We start from the raw sequence: 18,787 nt of genomic DNA, 5'->3' as shown, positions 1-18,787 counted from the left end.
TCGTCTTGCAAATGAGAGGATTGTAGATGACTTATGAAAATTGCCAGTATTGACAGTGTAAGAGTAACAGAGAAGCCTTTCTTACTCTTTCCTTCGTTTCATCTTCTAATTTAAAATCTAATTTTTTGTAGAAGTCATTTGATGCACACCCAAGAAGAGAAAGCCAAGTGAGACAGCTGGCATGGGTGGGTGATGGGGTATGGGTGTCTATTCGCTTGGACTCCACCCTGCGTCTCTATCATGCACACACGTATCAGCATCTACAAGATGTGGACATTGAACCTTATGTAAGCAAAATGCTAGGTAAGTTGATAAGAAGAAACTGTTGTATTCTTATATCTCTTGCTGCCTGGAGCTTTCTTTTCTTGTTATGGATCAGGCAGTTCTCACTGCAAGCTAGGGCGAAGGGTGGGTGGAATGCTAGTCAAATCCTCTTTGTGAAAACTTGAATCTGGAAGTAGAAGCCTAAGTCAGTCTGAAAAGCATGATGAGGATGATAGGTCTTCTGATACAGTCTGTTGATCCTACCTGATGTCTAAGGTGTCCTTAAAAACTCAGAACTAATGAGGACAATGGTGGTTGGGTTGGGCGGGCATCAATAGACACACTAAAATCTTTCTGGTTTTAACTGTACTGATGTCTTTTTTTAAAAAAATCTGAGAGTGGGAAGAATCCATTACTTGCCTGGAAAAATTGCCTTTTTTTTTTTTTGAAGAAAATGCAAAAGAGCAAATTTTTATTGCTATTGAAGCTAATAAGCTTCCTGATATTTTTTTTTAATGTTTATATAAGAGCAGTTTGACCACCCACATAACACAACAGATACAAGTAACTACTGTGCCATTGTGCTTAGCTGGTCAGCCTTCTTCCTCTCCCCTCATAGTGCTAATGGATGAGAAATTAATTTTAATGAATGAGAAACCATTATCTTACATCTGTAAACTCACCTTTTCTGTTTTATTTGAGAAGCTGCCCTGGTGCTCCAAGAGATTTTTATTGTGCAGCATTATGGAGCTGTTATACGCTTTGTGCTTTCTCACAGTTAATGTTAATCTCTTTCTGTATGGGTTCGCAACTTAATTAGCAGAGCCTTTCAGATTATCTTTACAACTGAAATGTACTCCTCTACCTTGTTTCTGTTTGAAGTGGGGGGGAATTACTTGTCTGCGTGGTTTGGGAGTTAGAGTTAAGATTCTCTGTTATGGAACTAAAACTATTCTTGCTCATAATTTTTGATGAAAAGCATCTTTTGTTTTTAGGTACTGGTAAACTGGGATTCTCATTTGTGAGAATCACAGCTCTTATGGTGTCTTGTAATCGTTTATGGGTAGGAACAGGAAATGGTGTCATCATCTCCATTCCATTAACAGAAAGTAAGTAAAATATAAATGAATAGCACTGTGCAATATGCTGTAGACACAAAAAGAGAATATTAAACCCATTCAGATGCTTGCTAATGGATAGAAAGCTTTACTGACAGGCTGAATCTTTCAGGTTCGTAACAGATTGGGCCTGTGTGATGTTTAGCACCTAATCTGTGTACATGTTTTCAGTTATTTTGAGCAAAAAGCGTATCTCCAAAATTTCCTGTACTTCAATTTGAGCAGAGTTGCTGTGGCTTGAATGAAAGAGATGCTTTGAAGCTTTAGAGGTGTTACGAGCATTAGCAGTATTTATAGAAGTTGATTGCTTGTAAGAAATGGCTTTAGTTTTCTAATTAATGTTACTTTTGACTGCCATATGATCACCAAAGTAGATTTTTGTTTGATTTGAGCAAAGCAATTTGATTAGCAATTGTTGCTAATGCAATGTGATTGGCTTTAGTTCTTGAGAATTCATTACAAAGCTGGTGTAAAGGACTGGAGCGGCAGTAGTACAGGCTGCTTTAACGGGCACGTTCAAGGTTGTAAGAGTTGTAAACACATTCTACAGTAGAGCATTAACTTCTGGGTAAAATTCCAATCATGCGCATCCAGGTACCTGCTTAAAAACAGACCCCAAACTGTTGTCATGGGCTGAAACTACTTGGGGGTGGGAGAGAAAGCATGCAGGCATGGGCACTTGAACCTCAGGAGGAGGGAACAGTCTAGTTCCAGGGCAAAATAAATCTTAAATAGGTAAAGCTTAGGAAGAATCTGTGTGTAAATTGATTGCATTTAAAACAACAATGCAATGTTGAAACAACAACAATGTACAATTATAATAAAAAAAACCCAACCAACGCTTGTGCCTGAGACTAAAACACATGGACAGAAGTTTCAGAAAACTAAATATACACCTTTGTCCTAATTGTAGTATTCTTATATAGAAATAGTACAGCCTGACAGGTGGAATCTTAGGGTTATTTAATAGCAAAAACTCTTCATGTTGTATCTGCTTTGTTGAACAGCACATACATGCGTTGTTTCTCATACTGTTCCATTACATTGTCCATCCATTCAGTAAGTGTCTTTTTTTGCATTGCATGAATGTACTAAGGAAGGACAGACTTCCTATCATGAATTTGAAGTAGTTTAAATCATGCTTTCAAAAATTATAGCTCTTAATTTGCGTCAAGCTTAATTTAATGTTTCCGGAGGAGTTTGTTTTAAAACAGTAGTGAACGTGAAAAAATCCCTATTAAAGCTATTCCGTTTAATATCAGTTTTGTTAGTTCATGCATCAGAACAACTGTTCGTGGGTAGCCTGTTAATGGGTTTGAGAAACCTTCTTAGAAGCATTCATGGTTTTCAAAAACAGTCCTATCCTTGCGTAAGCAATTGCATATCTCAGTTCCCTGGGTCTCAATAGCAGGGCATTTTCCAGATCTACAGATGATGTTTCAAAAGGGCACTTGAAAACATGAGTTGTTATATATTATTTTGGTAGCCTCCTACAAAGGAAAGAGAGAAAGGGGAAAAGTTGCTAATCAATAATAAACTTTATAGCAATAAAGCACATGAAAGTGTCAGTGCTTTTGTTGTCCATTTTGTCCTGAAACTTTTATAACAAGATGCTGTTCTTTGTGACTTTTTATTGAATCTTCTGTAATTAGATATTTACTGTTTTAGGAGCTGAAATTTTAAGCTCTACCTTATCAAAATCCAAAATACAAGAGTGGTGGGTTCTCATTAATCCTTCTCCTCTACTGTCATACCTATCCATTTCCCCTTTCCTCCTTTCTCACTTTAGCTGTAATCCTCCACCAGGGACGTTTACTGGGGCTGAGGGGTAAGTGCAGATCCTGAACAAAAATCTGTTTTCAGGCTTCTAATAGCCACTTCAAGGCTGTTTCCCACTCCTTATAGATTTACCCTTTGTATGTTCCTAAATGTTTTTCCACTTGCAGTTACTGCATTGCAGCAGTTTTATGTTTGCTAAACAGCCACCAATCTGCTCAGCAGTTTAGTATATCATCCTGTGTTGCAGCTGAACTTTCATACAGACTTTGTTTTTCTTCCAGCCAATGTGATACCATATCTTATAACTTTGTCATTAATCCACATCATTTACTGTCTTGTTACAAATCACTGTTTCTTTCACTCCTTTGATAGTCTTTGGAATGGAGATGGCTTGTATGTCTAGCATGAGTACTTCTCTGTTTTAATGGATTTTAAAACTTCTCAGTAAAAACTAGATGTAGAATTATAATAGGGTAGCTCCTTCATGCCCACAGGTGGCTATTTTTGGAGAATCTTTGCTGGCAAGGGGATACCCTATGATTAGTTGGAATGAAACTGTCTTTAATTATATGTTTAAGTACATTGAATTTGCTCATACTGAAACACATTAGAGGTACTTATTTTCTATGAAAGATACAGTCCTTTTCACAAATTATTTTTTTCCAAAAGTAGGATATTAAAATCTGATGTTTATGCTAGACTAATAAGAATCCTGCTCCATTTTCTGATGTACTTAAAATAACGAAGCATGCAATCTTTTTCTTTCCAGCTCTGTCTTGAATTGGCATTGCTGCCCTCCTGTTTCATTTTTATCTAAGTTGGCTTTAGCTTTTAGATGGTACCATAAGGTTTCTTAACAAATAACCGTTCCTGTAATTTGTGTCTTCAAGTAGAAAACACTTCTTTTCTTTTACAGCTAATAAAGCAGCAGCAGGCTCCGGAAACCGTCCAGGGAGTGTAATACGTGTATATGGTGATGAAAACAGCGACAAAGTCACTCCTGGAACATTTATACCGTATTGTTCAATGGCACATGCGCAGCTTTGCTTCCACGGGCACCGTGATGCTGTAAAATTCTTTGTCGCGGTACCTGGTAAGGTTTTATTGCTGTGCTTCAAATGAAGTTTCTTTTTCTCCCTCATAGTTAAACATAGTGTTTAGGCAAATATAGCAAGTGGGGAAAAAAAATAATCATACATTCAGAAACAATTTATTATATTTTGTTTACAAGACTTGTCTGATTCCAAAGTGCAGTATTGTTTAATGGGAGGGAAAGGGTTTGGTCACAAAGTGCTTTGCTTCCTTCTGGGGAAAAAGGTGCTGTGGTGAGTACTTGCCTATTAAGGCGGCAGTCAACTGCTAATTGATATAAGGTCCAATTTAAGCGTCTGACATCCTGCAGGAAGGATGAGCTAAGCGAGAAGCCCCCAAAAGAAAGAATCTCAGTTGAAAAAGCTAAGAGTTCCCTAGAAGGTCAGTGCCGGTTGAATACTCAGTGCTTGTGTGCACCTCATGTGCTGGAAGTAAATGACAGAAGTTTGCTTAATGGGCTGACACGCGCTGAATCATTTCAGTTGTGTCTCTGAAAGTCCTGAAGTCTGTTTCAGTGTCATTCTCTAGATCTGCGTGCCTGTGCTGTGAAATCTATCAAGAGGCATTTAATTTTCTGATTTCCATTGAACTGACCTGGGCAGATTCTTGATCTCTCTTTAGAGAGATGAAATTGGGGCAAAGCTAGCTTTCTGTCCCTTGCTGAAGAGATACTAGAATCCAAAGTTAAGTGTATCGTTAGGGATTAACTATGTCATCCAATGACCAAATACAGGTGTGGTAGTATTCTGTGAGATGTGGCATAAAACTGTATTCTGTTTTTAATCCAGGTCAGGTTGTTTGCCCACAGAGTAGTGGTGGAACAGAGCTAACAGCTGATAAACCGGCCCAAGAGTCCTTCAACCAGAGTCCCTTAAAATCAATGTTGGTGATAAGTGGTGGAGAAGGATATATTGACTTCAGAATGGGTAAGAAATACTGAGCTTAAAATCAGTTGTAACCTCTTCATAGTGAAAGGTCGTTAACCATATAATAACTTCCACGGCGATTGCAGAGCGTGTCTGTGTGGTCAGTACGTAGTCTTTACTGAGCGAGTGCGAGGATAGAAGTATGTGTTCTCACACACACATGCACCTTCAGTTTCCTCTTCTCCCAGTAGACCACAGCCTCTGAGCTGACTCTGTAAAAAGGTTTATTTGAAACTGTGCTTTGTAGCCATGTACCGCCTTACCATTTATGTTGTCATTCTTCCTTTGAAAGGTTAGTCTTCTGTCCCCAACTGTTGGAAAATACGTCCAGTTGCTTAAATATGCAGACTGACTCTAAAAAGTCATGTATTACATGAAGAACGCTCAAACTAAAATTTACTCATTTTTGAGTGAAAAGGGGAAAATGTGCTTCACCATTGGTTTTGTGTGCGCTTCTTATTTTAATTGCTGCTTTTTTTGGATAGCACTTTTACGTGATCTACCCCATAAAGGATTTATTGTGTAAACATTTTTTTTTTAATTGAAGCTTTTGGGGAAGTAGAACTATAACCACTCTCACTTTGTTGTATGCTTAGAATCTGCAGCTGAAGACCTTGACAAAAAATGCGTAAAAAGCAGTCACAACTCCTAGACCTTGTTTTGACTTTTTGCCTTAATCTGTCTGTAGTGGTTTTTAACACAAAAAAAAAAAAAAACCCACCCAAAAAAACCCAAACAACAAACCAAAACCAACAAACAAAAAACCCCCCCAAAACCACCAAGATCCCAAAACAACACTCCAAAGAAAAACCTATGAAGGCCAGCCCAAATTCTGTCATCCCACTAGTCAATGAAGGGGAGTTACACCGGAGACAGGACTTGAGGCAACTCTGTGCCACACTGTAGTGAGGTATTAAACTCTGTGCTTGTTGCGAGCGAGCTGGTATAGCTGTGTACCAAACGTGCATTTTGCTGGCCTTGTAGCACGATGCAAAGCCGTGAGCTTCAGCGTCAGTACTAGAGCTGCATTAGCTCAGCCGCTACCACATCAGTGCAGCAAACTGGCTGAAGAGCAAGCTCAGGCCGTTCTGTGTTTAGATTCCTCAGGTCTCCAAAGTAGTCTAACCAGAAAACCAGCCACAGTGTGACTTGAAACCTTCCTGAAGTTGTAGGTCCATTCCCGTTTCATCTGATTGAACTGACGTTCTTCTGTACCACAAGGCTGCCTCTGTATTGGTGTTTGTTACTGTCTACGTGCAGTTTTGTTTAGTGGTTAGTCAGTCACCTTTGATGCGAGTCAGCTCATGTCATCAAGACTTTAGACGCAGTTGTAAAACTGCTCTGCTCTTTTGAAGAGCAATAATGGAGAACAGGCTTAAGGCTGTCTTGTGCCAGCGTGCAGAGCCGTGACAAGCTAGGATAACTAGAACAAGAGGAAAGATGGGGAGAGGTTCATCATAGACATGAGTGTTGCGTTGTCTGTCTTGTGCTCAATTACTGCTCGTATTTCCAGAGCACTTGATATGGTTTATGTGTTTATGCTAGCACTCTTTCTCTTAGCGTAACCATCTCCAGTTCTGCCTGGGAGGGACTGCGAGTTTGCAAATGAGGTTGTTGCTTCTCTGCCTCAAAGAGCTATAAGTAAAGAAATATGTAGAATATGGATACTTAAACTACAGTTAATTTGGGGGGCTAGAACTGAAGAATATGACCATCAGAATACTGGGCTCTGAAATAATTATGCAACAGTCTTTCAGTTTGTAATGTATGTATTCATAATCTTGAATACGCTTTTATATGCGCATATGGCAGCTACTGTCTCTTACGGTGGTTTTCTTGTAAACCTAGGTGTCACTTGTCTTGCTGCGTTTGGTGTTAATACTGGTTGTTATTGTCTGCCTGAATCTGAGCTGTTGCTTTTCAGGTGATGAGGGTGGAGAATCTGAACTCCTTGGAGAAGCTCTTCAACTTGAACCTTCTGTAGCCAAAGCTGAGAGGAGTCACTTGATAGTGTGGCAAGTAATGTGTGGCGGTGAGTGAGCCTGTAGGATGCAGCTGGAGACCTTAAAAAAGAAAAAGGAAAAAAAAAAAAAAAGAAAAAAAAAGCTTCTGCATGTTTTTTTATTTTGTGAAACCTGTTTCACTACATGATGTTGAAGCATTTCTTTGCTGTTTAACTTTATATTGCAAATCTGTCATACCTTTAACTATACAGGAATTAGCTTGTGCTGTTTTACTGCACCCGTGTTACATGGAACAGTATAATGAAATCAGACCTTTCTCAAAACTGGTGTGCACACCCTATTAAGCAACTGAGACATCAGTTTTACCGTACCACAGCAATCTAATGTAGTTCACTTCTTCGGTAGTCTCACTTGAGTTCAGCGTTATTACAACTGAGCTTCATTTCACTGTATAATGCATTGAGTAAAACAGCAAAGTTATTCCCAGAGTATTGAAAAATTGACAAATTATAAAATGGATTATTAAGACTCATCCAAATATTCAGTGAGGGCTAAAGCAAACTGTAAACTTCAGCTTGTGTTTTCAAACCTGGAAAATCTTGCTTACATAATGTATATGGCTTAATTTGTTACATTCATGAGAATTTATGGGGGGAAGAGGGGATTGTATAGGAATTAAGATGACAATATTTAAATAAAATTACATGTTTTCACTATTGAACCTTAAAGTTTGAGAACTGCTGCCCTCAATAACGAGCGATTTTGAGCATTTTTTTGAGCATTTCCAGATATGGAACAACTCGGTTTCCAAAGGTTATTCTTAGGATGATTTAAAGCTGAAAATAATGGTAAAATTCTTGAACAGGGGGTATGTTTTGTTCTTTTCTTGTCTTAACTCTTTATGTCCTAAGCACTAGAATGATCTTCTCTGCCTAGCTGGTCAAACTCATGAGGCACTACATGTGTGAAGGTTAGAGACCTTAATTAGAGCATGAGAAAAGACTGAGAGTGTACAGGAAAACTGCGTTCTGCCCAAGTGAGATTGTAAAGGAACTCTAGTGCCAGATAATTAGGTACAAAATGTATTTTTCGTAATCGCATACCCCAATTTAGTAAAAAAAAAAAAAATAAATAAAAATTTAGTGACAACGTTAGCAGGTAACACTGAGTAAATTGATGAAAGTCAGGAGACTCTAATATTAGGCTGACATTCTGTCTACTCACCATCTATTTTTTTAACCATAAATGTGAGTTGAAGACTGTCTTCCTTTTACATTGAATTTCCTACATTAGTATCAAGCCTGAGTTAAATGCTTCATGATTTCTGTACTTCAGAATATTTTAAAACCCAGATGTGCTCTTTCATTTAGTCTCTGGAAAGTAAAAGTTTTGCGGGGTTTTAATAAACATCCAGCATTTACCCCCAGAAGGCTGGGACTGTTCCGTTTGGGTTAGCAGAGAAATTTAGTGACTTGATTATGTGAGAGAACTGAACAGTTTCAGAGGAGTAAATATAGAAACACTTTTTTAAAACTGCCTAAACATTTTTATGCAATAGGAGCAGTTCTGGTCTATCAGGCAAACATGTGTTTATATATTTTCTTAATTTTTTTAAATGAACACATTCAGCTGAAGTCTATTGTGTAAATATATATTTAGGCAGCTTTTTCAAATGCATATCATAGCTGATAAACCAGAAAAACTCCATTCAGGTCTATTGGTTAGATTTATATGTATAAATACTTTTTAAGCGACATATTTTGTACACAGCTGTTCCTCTCGTAAATATGTATTTAGGACATGAACTATGTAGTAAAAATCCTTATTAAAGATGTCTAATATCTTGGTAGTATTTTTCTCTTCAGAATGCCAAAAGCGATGAGAGCATGTTGTTCATAATTTGCTTTCCAAATTCATCTTTAACGTCACTCTTAAAGTACTTCGGCTTAAATATAAAGCCTAGGAGCTTTTGAAAAAAATACAAATTCAGAAAGTAAACTGGCTAAACACTCTTGGAAAGACCGATTTGAAACTTACAGACGCGTATGCTGAACCTGAAGCACATCTGAATTAACTTAGGAAATTGGATGTCTAAGAAAAATGCTGTCTAAACTTTTACTGTTGTGCAGAACCTTCACTGTGAGTGGTGCAGTTCCATTGCTTTTCCTGCCATTTTCTTAAATTTTTTTTTTTTTTCCCCCCCTCTTTGGAAAACACAGTCTCCAAAGCTTTTACTCACTGGTTGATTGTCACATTCTCATGTTCTCAGAAAAAAAGAAAAAAGCGCACAATTCTGTTCCTTGGTTCTTGTATAGCATTTTATTTGTAACTAGTGATGAGCCGTTTTCTCTGGACGGCATTCCCGCTCTCAAATGGAGCGGTTCAAGCTGGCAAGTGTGTACCTGGTCTTTTGCCAAATGTATCTGGTCCACCGTGCCATTTTAGTCACCTCAGTGGGCCAACTCTTGCAAATCTTTCAGAGAATGATTGTTTCTGTCCAAAAGTGGAAGGGTTTTAAAGAAAACAATAGGTTAACTATGTACCACTGTGGGTGTAGATAAAAGGCATGTGCACTTCTCTGTATTTCTCATTTAAAAACTTTATCCCCTGTCCTAAGGTACAGTAGGTTCGATGGGTCCCTATTGTCATCGCAGCGCGCCGGGATTTATAAACTCTACTTGAGGTCGCTTTGAAGGGTAACAAAGCAGGTAAAAAACCCCGGCACCGAGATGACGATACGCTCCTCCAAATCCGCCTCGAGAATGCGTTTATGCCGACACTCATGTGATTAAAGCATCATATAAATAGGAGCTAATCTCTTGATAGCTACAGCTTGTTAATAGTTTGGAAACATTTCGAGCACAAAATATGCAGCACATGACTTGCCTGGGTAAGGGTGTTTGCATGGTAAAGGTGAAACGCGTCGTAGAAGCTGCTGCATCGTCCGTTTCTTGTAAAGGTCTTCCTGCGTTGGATCAGATAGAGCTGGCAGAGCGTAGACACTTTATCATAGGCTGCCTTAGTAACAAACAAATGTTAAATCTGTTTTATTATACTAACTGTTCTAAAGAACGTGTGTCTTTTAAAATGCTGTGTAACTGAATATTTATTTCCATGTGAGTATTATAAAAGTTACCAAAGGATTAAACCTGACTTAGCCCTCTTGTAAGTGACCCTGTTGAGATGGGGTCTTGTGAAGGCCCTGCTCTGTAAAACCAGACACGGTAAACTCAAATACAGTTCTTTAGGGAAATTAAATGTTTTTTCTAACAGGGTCATGCCATATTGTAACAACCTATGTTGCACCTCAGAGCATTTTTCTATACACTAAATGTCTCTCCCGCCCTCTAACAAGATTAAGTTTCCTTTATTAATTTTGTTGATGCACATTTCTCAATCTTTTAAACATATATTTTAAACATTTTATGGTCTGTAATTTTTGAAAGTTTTGTCTGTTGGACACTTTACGCTGAATTTTACTTGCCTCTGTAATCCGAGATGGATACTACAGCGTTAAACTTGCTGTCTGTTAAAACTTGAGGCTTCTTTTCTGTGAGCAGAAAAGCTCATATAGCAGTGTAGTTATTTCAGTATTTATTTCTATTATTGAATCCATGGGGTTCAGAATGTAACTTTGTACATGAAATATATATAAATATGTATATGAAACATGCATCGGATTGGTGTGTTCTTTGTAGTCTCATGTTGAGTTCAGAGGTGGCTGATGCTACCAGAAGGAGTAGTAAGTGGGTGTTTCACACTAGCAGCCAAGTATTGCCATCATGAACATGGGTAGTGATATGTTTGAGTCTGCCCACAACTGGTGTGCCCCTGCTGTCTCCTACTGGGCCTGAGCAAAAACTCTGAAGAAAAACTTTGTTCGGGGCCTGGCTCCCAGCTGCTGCCGTGCTGCTTCGCCTCCGCGCGGCCACACGCCGCTGGGAGGGAGGGTGAAGCGAGAGGAGACCCCCTGAACTCGGCTGGGGTAGGCGCCGGCACTGGAATTTGGTGTTTGAGTTTTAACACCTTACCAGAGATTCAAAAGGCTCAAATGCAAGTTGGTTACTTACCACACAGCAAAGGAAGTAGTGTATTTATAAGGCAGAAGAATGAGAACTCCGTGACAAGACGTTCATTTCTCACCTAGAACCAGGTTTTAATTTTTTTTTTCTGGTTCATCTGCCACTTCCGACTCACATTTGTCCCAACAATTTATCTTGATTAGTATGTAACAAGTGGCCAGGGCACTGAAAATACTTGGGAAACCTTTCCTATAAGGGATTGGGGTGATCCCCCCTCCCCGACTTGTGCAGTGAAAACTGTCCCCCGGAGTGCCCGGGGCACGGTGCCGGCTGGTCCCTTGCCTGCCCAGGCACGTGTGCAAGCACAGGGCACGCGCTTCTCAGCACCACTGAAGCACTGGCGTAAAGCCGTTGATTTTGAGTACCTCTAGGATACAAATACTTCATATTGGCCCATGCAAACATATGAATCCATCCGTGGTTCAGAAAACTCTGTGTCCCACAACCAGTGTTGTACCAACTTGAAATTTTATCACCTTGGTGCTTAAAAATACATTTATTTTTTATTTTCATTCACTGGAGTTTTCTTGCAAGATTTTTGCCCCTCCAGAACATAGGTACTGACAAATTTCCTTCTCCTCGGAGTGTTTATTCTTGGGATGTGTCCATGCAGATGCACATCATGTCATTGCCGTGTGCCGAGAGAGCGTGTGTATGTTTTAAATAGAAAGAAGCATCAGAAATCTTTGTTGTGCAAATGTTTACACCCTTCTGGCAGCACCTCGGGTCTGTGGGTAAGTGATTTAATTTTTCAGATCCTGTATTGAGAGAGAAGTGCTAATAGAATTGTGAACTGGGTTAAGGTGTTACGAATGAGATTTGGAGACTGAAGTTTTAAGCCATTAGAAAATACCCAGGTCCTTCTGCAACGAACATGGGGATAACGGGGAAAGCACTCGCCGCTTCTGCAGCAGGTACCAAAAAAGTTCTCAGGTGTGTCAGTCTCCTATAAAAAGCGGTATTCAAATCGTAATATGTGAAGTGTTAATCATACAGGAAGTGAAAATGTTTCAATGTGAACGCTTTTTATTGGAAAATACTTGTTTGCTGGAAACTAAACCTCAAACTTGCTGACAGAGATTGAGATGATTTCCCTTTTTCTACAATGGAATAGCAAACCAAAATGAGGGATTCTTCTTGCCATCACCCCCCTTCTTCAGCATCCTGTGTGAAAGTTATTTGAGTAGCACAGTCTGTAAATGTTATTTAATATTATGATGGTCTCTGCACGAATGCCCCTTAAATCTACTGCAAAAGAAGCTCTGAGGAGGTCTCTTGGCCTCAGACCATACTCCGATTCATGGCATAGCGTTCAGGTCTTGGTGCAATTTTGCAGGATAATAGTTAAATTCTTAAAGAGGTATTCTGAGATGGCAAATCCAAGCGTGAGAATTGTTTTCCTGCGTTTCAAAACACTCTGTAAAGTGATGGCGAGGAGGGAGCTGGTGAGAAGTGACGTGGATTGTTGTTATTCTCTGCTTGTGCTTCTAGGTAGGCCGGAACCCCCGGGACTGGGCGCCGGCCGTGTTGGGTTTAAACACAAGATGGTGCTCTTACAATTCAAAGGAAATGTGGAGACGAAGGGGGAAAGCTCATTTTCCTGGAGTATCCTCTTCTCCCTGCTTTTCTCTCAACATCCACGTTTCAGGTTTCCTCTAGCAGCTCTTCAGGGTGAAGCTGTTGAGTCAGTGGTCAAAGGAAGGAAAGGACAATCTGCCTGTTTCATCATCGAAGGGTTCGGAAGATGGCTCTCCCTCACCTCCACCTCTCTGCCGTGGTTAAGTCAAGTTGTGGGGGTTTGTCTGACTCCGGTACGGCCCCAGCCAAGAGACTGGGCTGGAGGCAGCTGCTCCGGAGCTGGGACCTCTTCAGCCCTTTGCATCTGATGCTCAGAAAGAGGAAAGGGCAAGAGTTTCCCTCTTTAAAGAAGGCCCAGGCAGCGTGTCGAGCAGCATCCGTCCCCCTGCCTGCTGCTTCTCCAGCTCCAGGGAAGTCCTGCTTCAATTGGCAGTGGGGCATTAACGACCCCGTTAATTCACACCCTGCCTGGAGCGCAGCCCTGTGAAAGCCGCACTCCAGCAGCAGCTCTGGCCGCAATGGCCGGGGGGGTGGTGCTCCTCTGGCCATGGACCTTCCCCTTTCCTCTGCCACCCCAGAGGCCGAGGGCTGTGGGACGCGCAGGCGGTCTCTGCAGCGGAGGGGAGGGTTGCTGCCATCACCTGCTGCGGCTGCTGCCACTGCACAAAATGTCACTGTGCCCAGGGGCTCCTGCTTCGTAGGCTGGCTCAGGTCTGGAGCTTAAGTGAGGAATAAAGGAAAAAACAAAACGTATTGGAAAGCTTCCCGGACTCCACATCTGCTTTTCACTTCCACCTTTCGGCACGTGGGGCCGAGATGGGGAGCGCTGCGTCCCCATGGCCCCGGGGCCCTGCCCCAGCTCTGTGCGGGCAGGGATGGAACTGCTGCCAGACGGGTCCCACCTCTGGACCAGCTTCGTGGCAGTGGTGGCACTTGGTTATGGTGTCATCGTTACGCTATCTCATGGCCTATTTGCAGATGTGGTTCTCAGGGTCTCCCTTTAAACTAAAATTAGGCTGATGCTTCCTTTGTGTTCAGGGGTGGAAAAAAAAAGCTGATGGGTGCTGCAGTGGGTGAGACAGGGGTCCTGGTGTCCTGTCTGAGGGTGGCTGAAGGGAAACGCTGGGAGGAGAGGGCATGAACGGGGCAGAGCCGTAGGTGACCCCGCAGCCTGCTACGCCTTCAGGCTTAAGACTCAGCTTCTGCCTCTGGAAGCAACAGGATTGATGGAGAACGGTGCAGCTGTCTGCATCCCAGCAGGAATAAAAAGCAGGAAGTCATTGGTTTGTGAAGGCAGCTGGAATACCTCTGGATATGCCTCTGGATGTGGTAAATACTGAGAATGAGATAAAACTTTATGTTTCTTCCACCACTTAACACTTACTGCTGCATGGGCGCTCCTGGCAGATGCTGTCGCAGGGACGCGGGTGCCATGCAGGGCTCTGTCCCTGCTCATGTGGGGCGTTTGGTTTCTGCTCCCCGGGACGGCGGAGAGATGCCTGTGGGCATGAGAAGCACATGGAGCTGGGTGAAGAGCTTCAGTCTTTCAGGCCAGACCTGGCAGCAGTTTGGGGTGGGTAATTGTACTGGGAAATGGTGTTAAAGGCTGAGGGGGGAGGCTGAATCCAGGAGAGAAAAGATGTTGAGGACTTTTTTGGCTGCTAATTGATGTGTTCAATGAGAGAACAGCAGGATGTGTGCGTGGGCAGGGAAAATTGAATTCTTGTCAAAATTGCCCAAAAGGTAATGAAAATCCCTGAGATAAGAGAGAGGTGAGTTGTGCGGCATCCACAAACCCATCAGAGTCCGGTTGACTCACTTGCAAATAAACACTGTGTGGGTGCTCAGTAGCAAAAGAAAAAAAAAAAAAGCTCTTCTGCCCTTTGCGGATGTGCCTGTATGTCATTGCTCCCGGGAAGGAGGGATGCTGCTGCCGGGGTCTCCGTGCCCAGCCAGACCTGGGAGGTGTGGGGTGAGTTGGAGCCCAGCAGCCACGTTGCAACCTCAGAGCACCAGACCTGAGGTCTCCATCGTTGCGGCGGGGGGCTGTGCTTTTCCATGTGCGGGAAGAGAAAATCAGAAAGGATGACTCAAGGTGGGGCAGGTGGCACCAGGAACATCCCCAGCAACGTCCGACTGGCACTTCCATTGCTGTAAAACTCCAGGACAGGGTAAAGACTTCATGCGACGGGGGTAAGGACGTAGTTTTGCTGCCTCTTGGGTGATGCCGGGCTGTCAAACCGACCCGCCGTCAGCTCAGCACAGCGCGTCGGATGACCGTCTTTGGCAAGTGTTTGCAAAAGTTATTTCTCAGCCAAATCTCCAAACTTTTCAGGGTGCTCGGAAGGTCGTTTCACCATAGCAACCCGTGTCTGCAATAAAGCCTGAAATGTCAACTTTGGGCCAAAGCCACGGCTGAGCTGCTGCAGAGCTGTGCATGGAGAGGCGGGCGGGCAGCTCGTGCCCGGGTGCGAGGCGAGGTGGAGAGGTACCACCATCCTGCGGGGCTGGTCCTCCCAGGAAAAGTGATGGCTCTTCAGACCCTTCCCCTCTGGGTTCTGCTACGGTCCTGGTTTGCAAGAAGCTCAGGGCTCTGATGGTCAAATTTGGCATCTCAAAGGCAAAAAGCCTGCAACTGGCACGGCCTTGTGAAAAGGAGTAGTTGTAACTGCTGTGGGGCTTATCAGAGGGGCTGGGGGCATCTGAGCCCCCCGTGTGACAGCAGCGGAGAGGGCAGGAGACGTGGTTCATCACCGTACCGCGTCCCCAGAGGAGACGGCAGCCAGCCTTGCCCTGGATATGCCCTCGCTACTCATTCAGCCTGGGAATCGTACAAACGGGTCAGAAACTCCGCAAAAGGGAGCACAGAGGAAACTTTTTGGCGGAATGAAGAGACTTTAACAAAGCTGTGCCTGAGCCGGCAGCAGGGTTTCGGGCTGACAGTGGCACTTGGGTGTTGAAGGCGTTCCTGTTTTGTGAGCTGGCTTTTGCAAACACTGCAAGGTGTGATCTTAAATGAGACAAAGGGAGAAGTAACTCAGAGCGGGTCCTAAGGAGCGTTTCCAGTTTGTGCCAGAGGAAGGCCAGCAGCTCTGGCTGGGCTTGCCCTGCTGATGAAGTGACAATTTGTTTCCATATTCCTCTTATGGTTAAAGCGGACTTTACTGGGCTCCTGGCACCTCAAGCAACTGGGTTGCGTGATCCCCAGCTGGACCACGCTTCTTACTGCTTGCTCAGCGTTGCTTTAGGTTGGTATCTGCACACCATAAAATATAGGTCTCTTCTCAGGCTGGTCCCCAAAAGAGAAAATGGGAGCTAAAGAACTAGCTGGAATGGTCATGGTTTACAAGAACTGCAGACGAGACAGGCACAGTTCAGAGGATTTTCAGTGCTGGTGGTCCTTCTGGTCCTCCAGCTGCTCTATTCCCAAATACCGGCCTTAGGCTGCAGCACGCCTTCCTCCAGGGAAGCTTTGGTGGTTGGACGAACCACACAGGAGTGTTTGCTGATCCCCGCAGCTGCTGCAGTTTCCTCTCTTGTTTGTACAATTCCATTTTTTAAGTATATCTCACACCCTGCATGTGCTGAACTTGGGCAGCTCTCATCACTTCTCATCAAAAACTAAATAAATCACTGGCGCTGCAAAATCCTGCCTTCCCCTCCAGCCATGAGTCACCCCGCACAATGGCAGCGACTTTCTCAAGGGTACTGGAGTCACTCAGCGAGCAGTTGGGCTGAAGACAGCCTGGCCTGCAGCTGGTTCAGATGTAGTCTGGGATTGTTCAAACTTGGGCTGCTTTGGCCCAGAGGTGGGAGCTGCTGCGTGGAGGCAGCCGGGTTCTGGTGTGGGTGCTGCTGTTTGCCTGCGCGCCCCAGGAAAGCTGGGCACTAGCAAAAAAATGAGCCATTGCCATGTACGCGGTGTAATTGAGGGACTTGGCCAGCGCCACGTCACCATACGGTGACATGATGTTGTGCCCTCCCTTTGAATAGTGTCAGTACCTGGCGTCTTTATTTCTGCAGGCTTTATGGCTGTGGAGGGTGCGAGAACCTATTGGCTTTTAATAGCTGGGAGTTATTTAGAGATTTTATTTGCCTGACAGCACTGTGCTTTCTGGGATGCTTTAGGAAGTACAGTAATTAAATGTTTTTATCAAAAACGCACCTACTTGGGCAATGTTAAACATTTTCTGTGGGTAAGTGCAATTTAGGGACTGTCCTGGTCCGTTCAGGGCCAGGACAAGTGCTGGAGCTGAGAAAAATGCCAAGAGCTGAGCTGGTGGCCCGAGGACGGGCACCCGGACTGTGGTGTGCCTCCCTCCCGGAGCAGGCTTCCAATTCCCTATGCCTGCCGAAGGAGGGACTCTGAACCCACGGTCTGCGTACGTTTAGTTTCTGTGGGGTGCTTGGGGTGTCAGGGACGCTTCTCCCAGAAACGACCCCTGGGCTCGACAGCCTCAGTGCTGCAAACTTCTCAGCACACACGTAAAGTCCCAGCACATGACTTCAATGGGGCTATTCATGTCCCCACGGGAAGCGGCCGCTTTGCTTCTTGTGGGATTACAAACTCTGCAAGCCTTAAATTGAGGGTGTGAGAAGGGATGTGAGAAATAAGATTTCCCCCCCAAAATACTGTGAGTTCCTTTATTACCACGGAGGAAGGACAAGGGTGGCAATGACGACTTTAGACTTAGGAACTCTGGCGATTGGGGAAAAATCTCGCTTCTTTCCTCCTCCTCAATGAAATGACTTATTCAGAAGCCAGCGCGCTCTCATTTCCCAGAAGATGGCCATTAGGTTTGCTGTTTCTCGTGGCACATGGGCACGCTGGGCTGGGTCACTGCCCCGTGCAGGAGCGAGGGGCATTACCCGGCACCATACACTCCTGGCAAACGCCGAGGTGGTCCACGAGGTTTCTAAGCCTTTTTTCTCCTATCTCTGCTTCCCCTTTGTTATAATCCTGGTTTGCCGTCTTCTCCACCCAACTGGCGTCTGCACAAACCATGAGGCATCTGCTGCTTCGTGTTAGCCTGTTCCACGGTCTGATTGATCCCTCGAATGTTTGGCTCATATTCATTTCCTCACTTCCCAACTTTGTTCATGAAGTTTTTTGTACTTCTCCAGGCCGGAGCTGTATGCTCAAATGTCTGGCTCAAGAATAGAGCCTTTAAATGGATCACTCAGCATCAACATATATTTTCTATAGAGAAGACTCTGTGCCCTAAAGGCGGCGATGAATAACTGTGATTTGTTAACACAGGTCACTTTAATTTGGAAGCTGCAAGTGGTCCACCTCCTTCCCAGACCCATTCCTGCTGAGGGGTCAGCATGAGGCAAATGAGCATTTCTCACTGTGTCGGTTCCTTCCTTGCTCCCGTCGCACTCCCCAGAAATCAGCTTCTCTTCCCCGGGTACCACAGCTGGGCTTGGCCCAGGTCGGTTCACCAGAGTATCAGGAGATCTGTCAAAGGCAGCAGTAGCTCCCTGAAAGGCCTCTGTGTCTTTGCTGGAGGAGAACTGAGCTGGAAGAGGGACCTGCGGAGGCTCCAGAGGGATCCGCGTTATGCCCAAGGCAGGTTAGCTTTCTTCACCACTGACTCGAGAGCAGATTTAAATGTCAGAGATAAGGCATCCCTTCGGCTGGGGCTTTTCAGGAGGTCACGCAAAGCAAGTCAGGACAGTCTTACCCTTTTCACAGTCAATGGATGTAGAAACCAATTTTATTCCCTTCTTATTTGCAGTAACTTCTGGAGGCTGTTACTATATCTCCCTTGGCCCTCCATGGACTACAAACCCTGGTTATCTCTCTCTCTCTCCTCATAACCCATATTTTCCGATCATTTCCATCCCTCTCTGGATTTTCCCTCCTCGGTTGTTCAGACTGAGCTGTGCTGAGCAGAGCACATCGAACGTGTGACAGTCCCCATGAGGCTTCCTAAACCGTGCAGCAGCGGACCCTGCTGAGCCTGCGATCCCCCCTTGCT

At 43.8% G+C, this 18,787-nt stretch overlaps 1 protein-coding gene across 6 annotated transcripts in view; it reads left to right on the top strand.

The window, feature by feature from the left end:
* Nucleotides 1–9,412, top strand: part of SPAG9 (sperm associated antigen 9) — a 63,212-nt gene extending 53,800 nt beyond the window's left edge. For 3 of the 6 annotated variants that reach the window (XM_074607221.1, XM_074607220.1, XM_074607224.1), the window contains 6 exons: nt 132–303; nt 1,260–1,373; nt 3,172–3,210; nt 4,078–4,254; nt 5,042–5,179; nt 7,104–9,412. In XM_074607221.1, the coding sequence (XP_074463322.1) occupies nt 132–303; nt 1,260–1,373; nt 3,172–3,210; nt 4,078–4,254; nt 5,042–5,179; nt 7,104–7,219 (756 nt within the window). In that variant the 3' untranslated portion in view covers nt 7,220–9,412. The remainder of the gene's footprint in view (nt 1–131; nt 304–1,259; nt 1,374–3,171; nt 3,211–4,077; nt 4,255–5,041; nt 5,180–7,103) is intronic. The other 3 variants (XM_074607223.1, XM_074607222.1, XM_074607225.1) reach the window with 1 other exon arrangement.
* The last annotated feature ends 9,375 nt before the right edge of the window (nt 9,413–18,787 follow it).

The sequence above is a fragment of the Larus michahellis genome, chromosome 14 (genome assembly GCF_964199755.1).
Source record: "Larus michahellis chromosome 14, bLarMic1.1, whole genome shotgun sequence".
Taxonomy (NCBI): domain Eukaryota; kingdom Metazoa; phylum Chordata; class Aves; order Charadriiformes; family Laridae; genus Larus; species Larus michahellis.
Note: the sequence above shows the minus strand (reverse complement) of the source record. Positions and strands in the feature narration are given on the sequence as shown.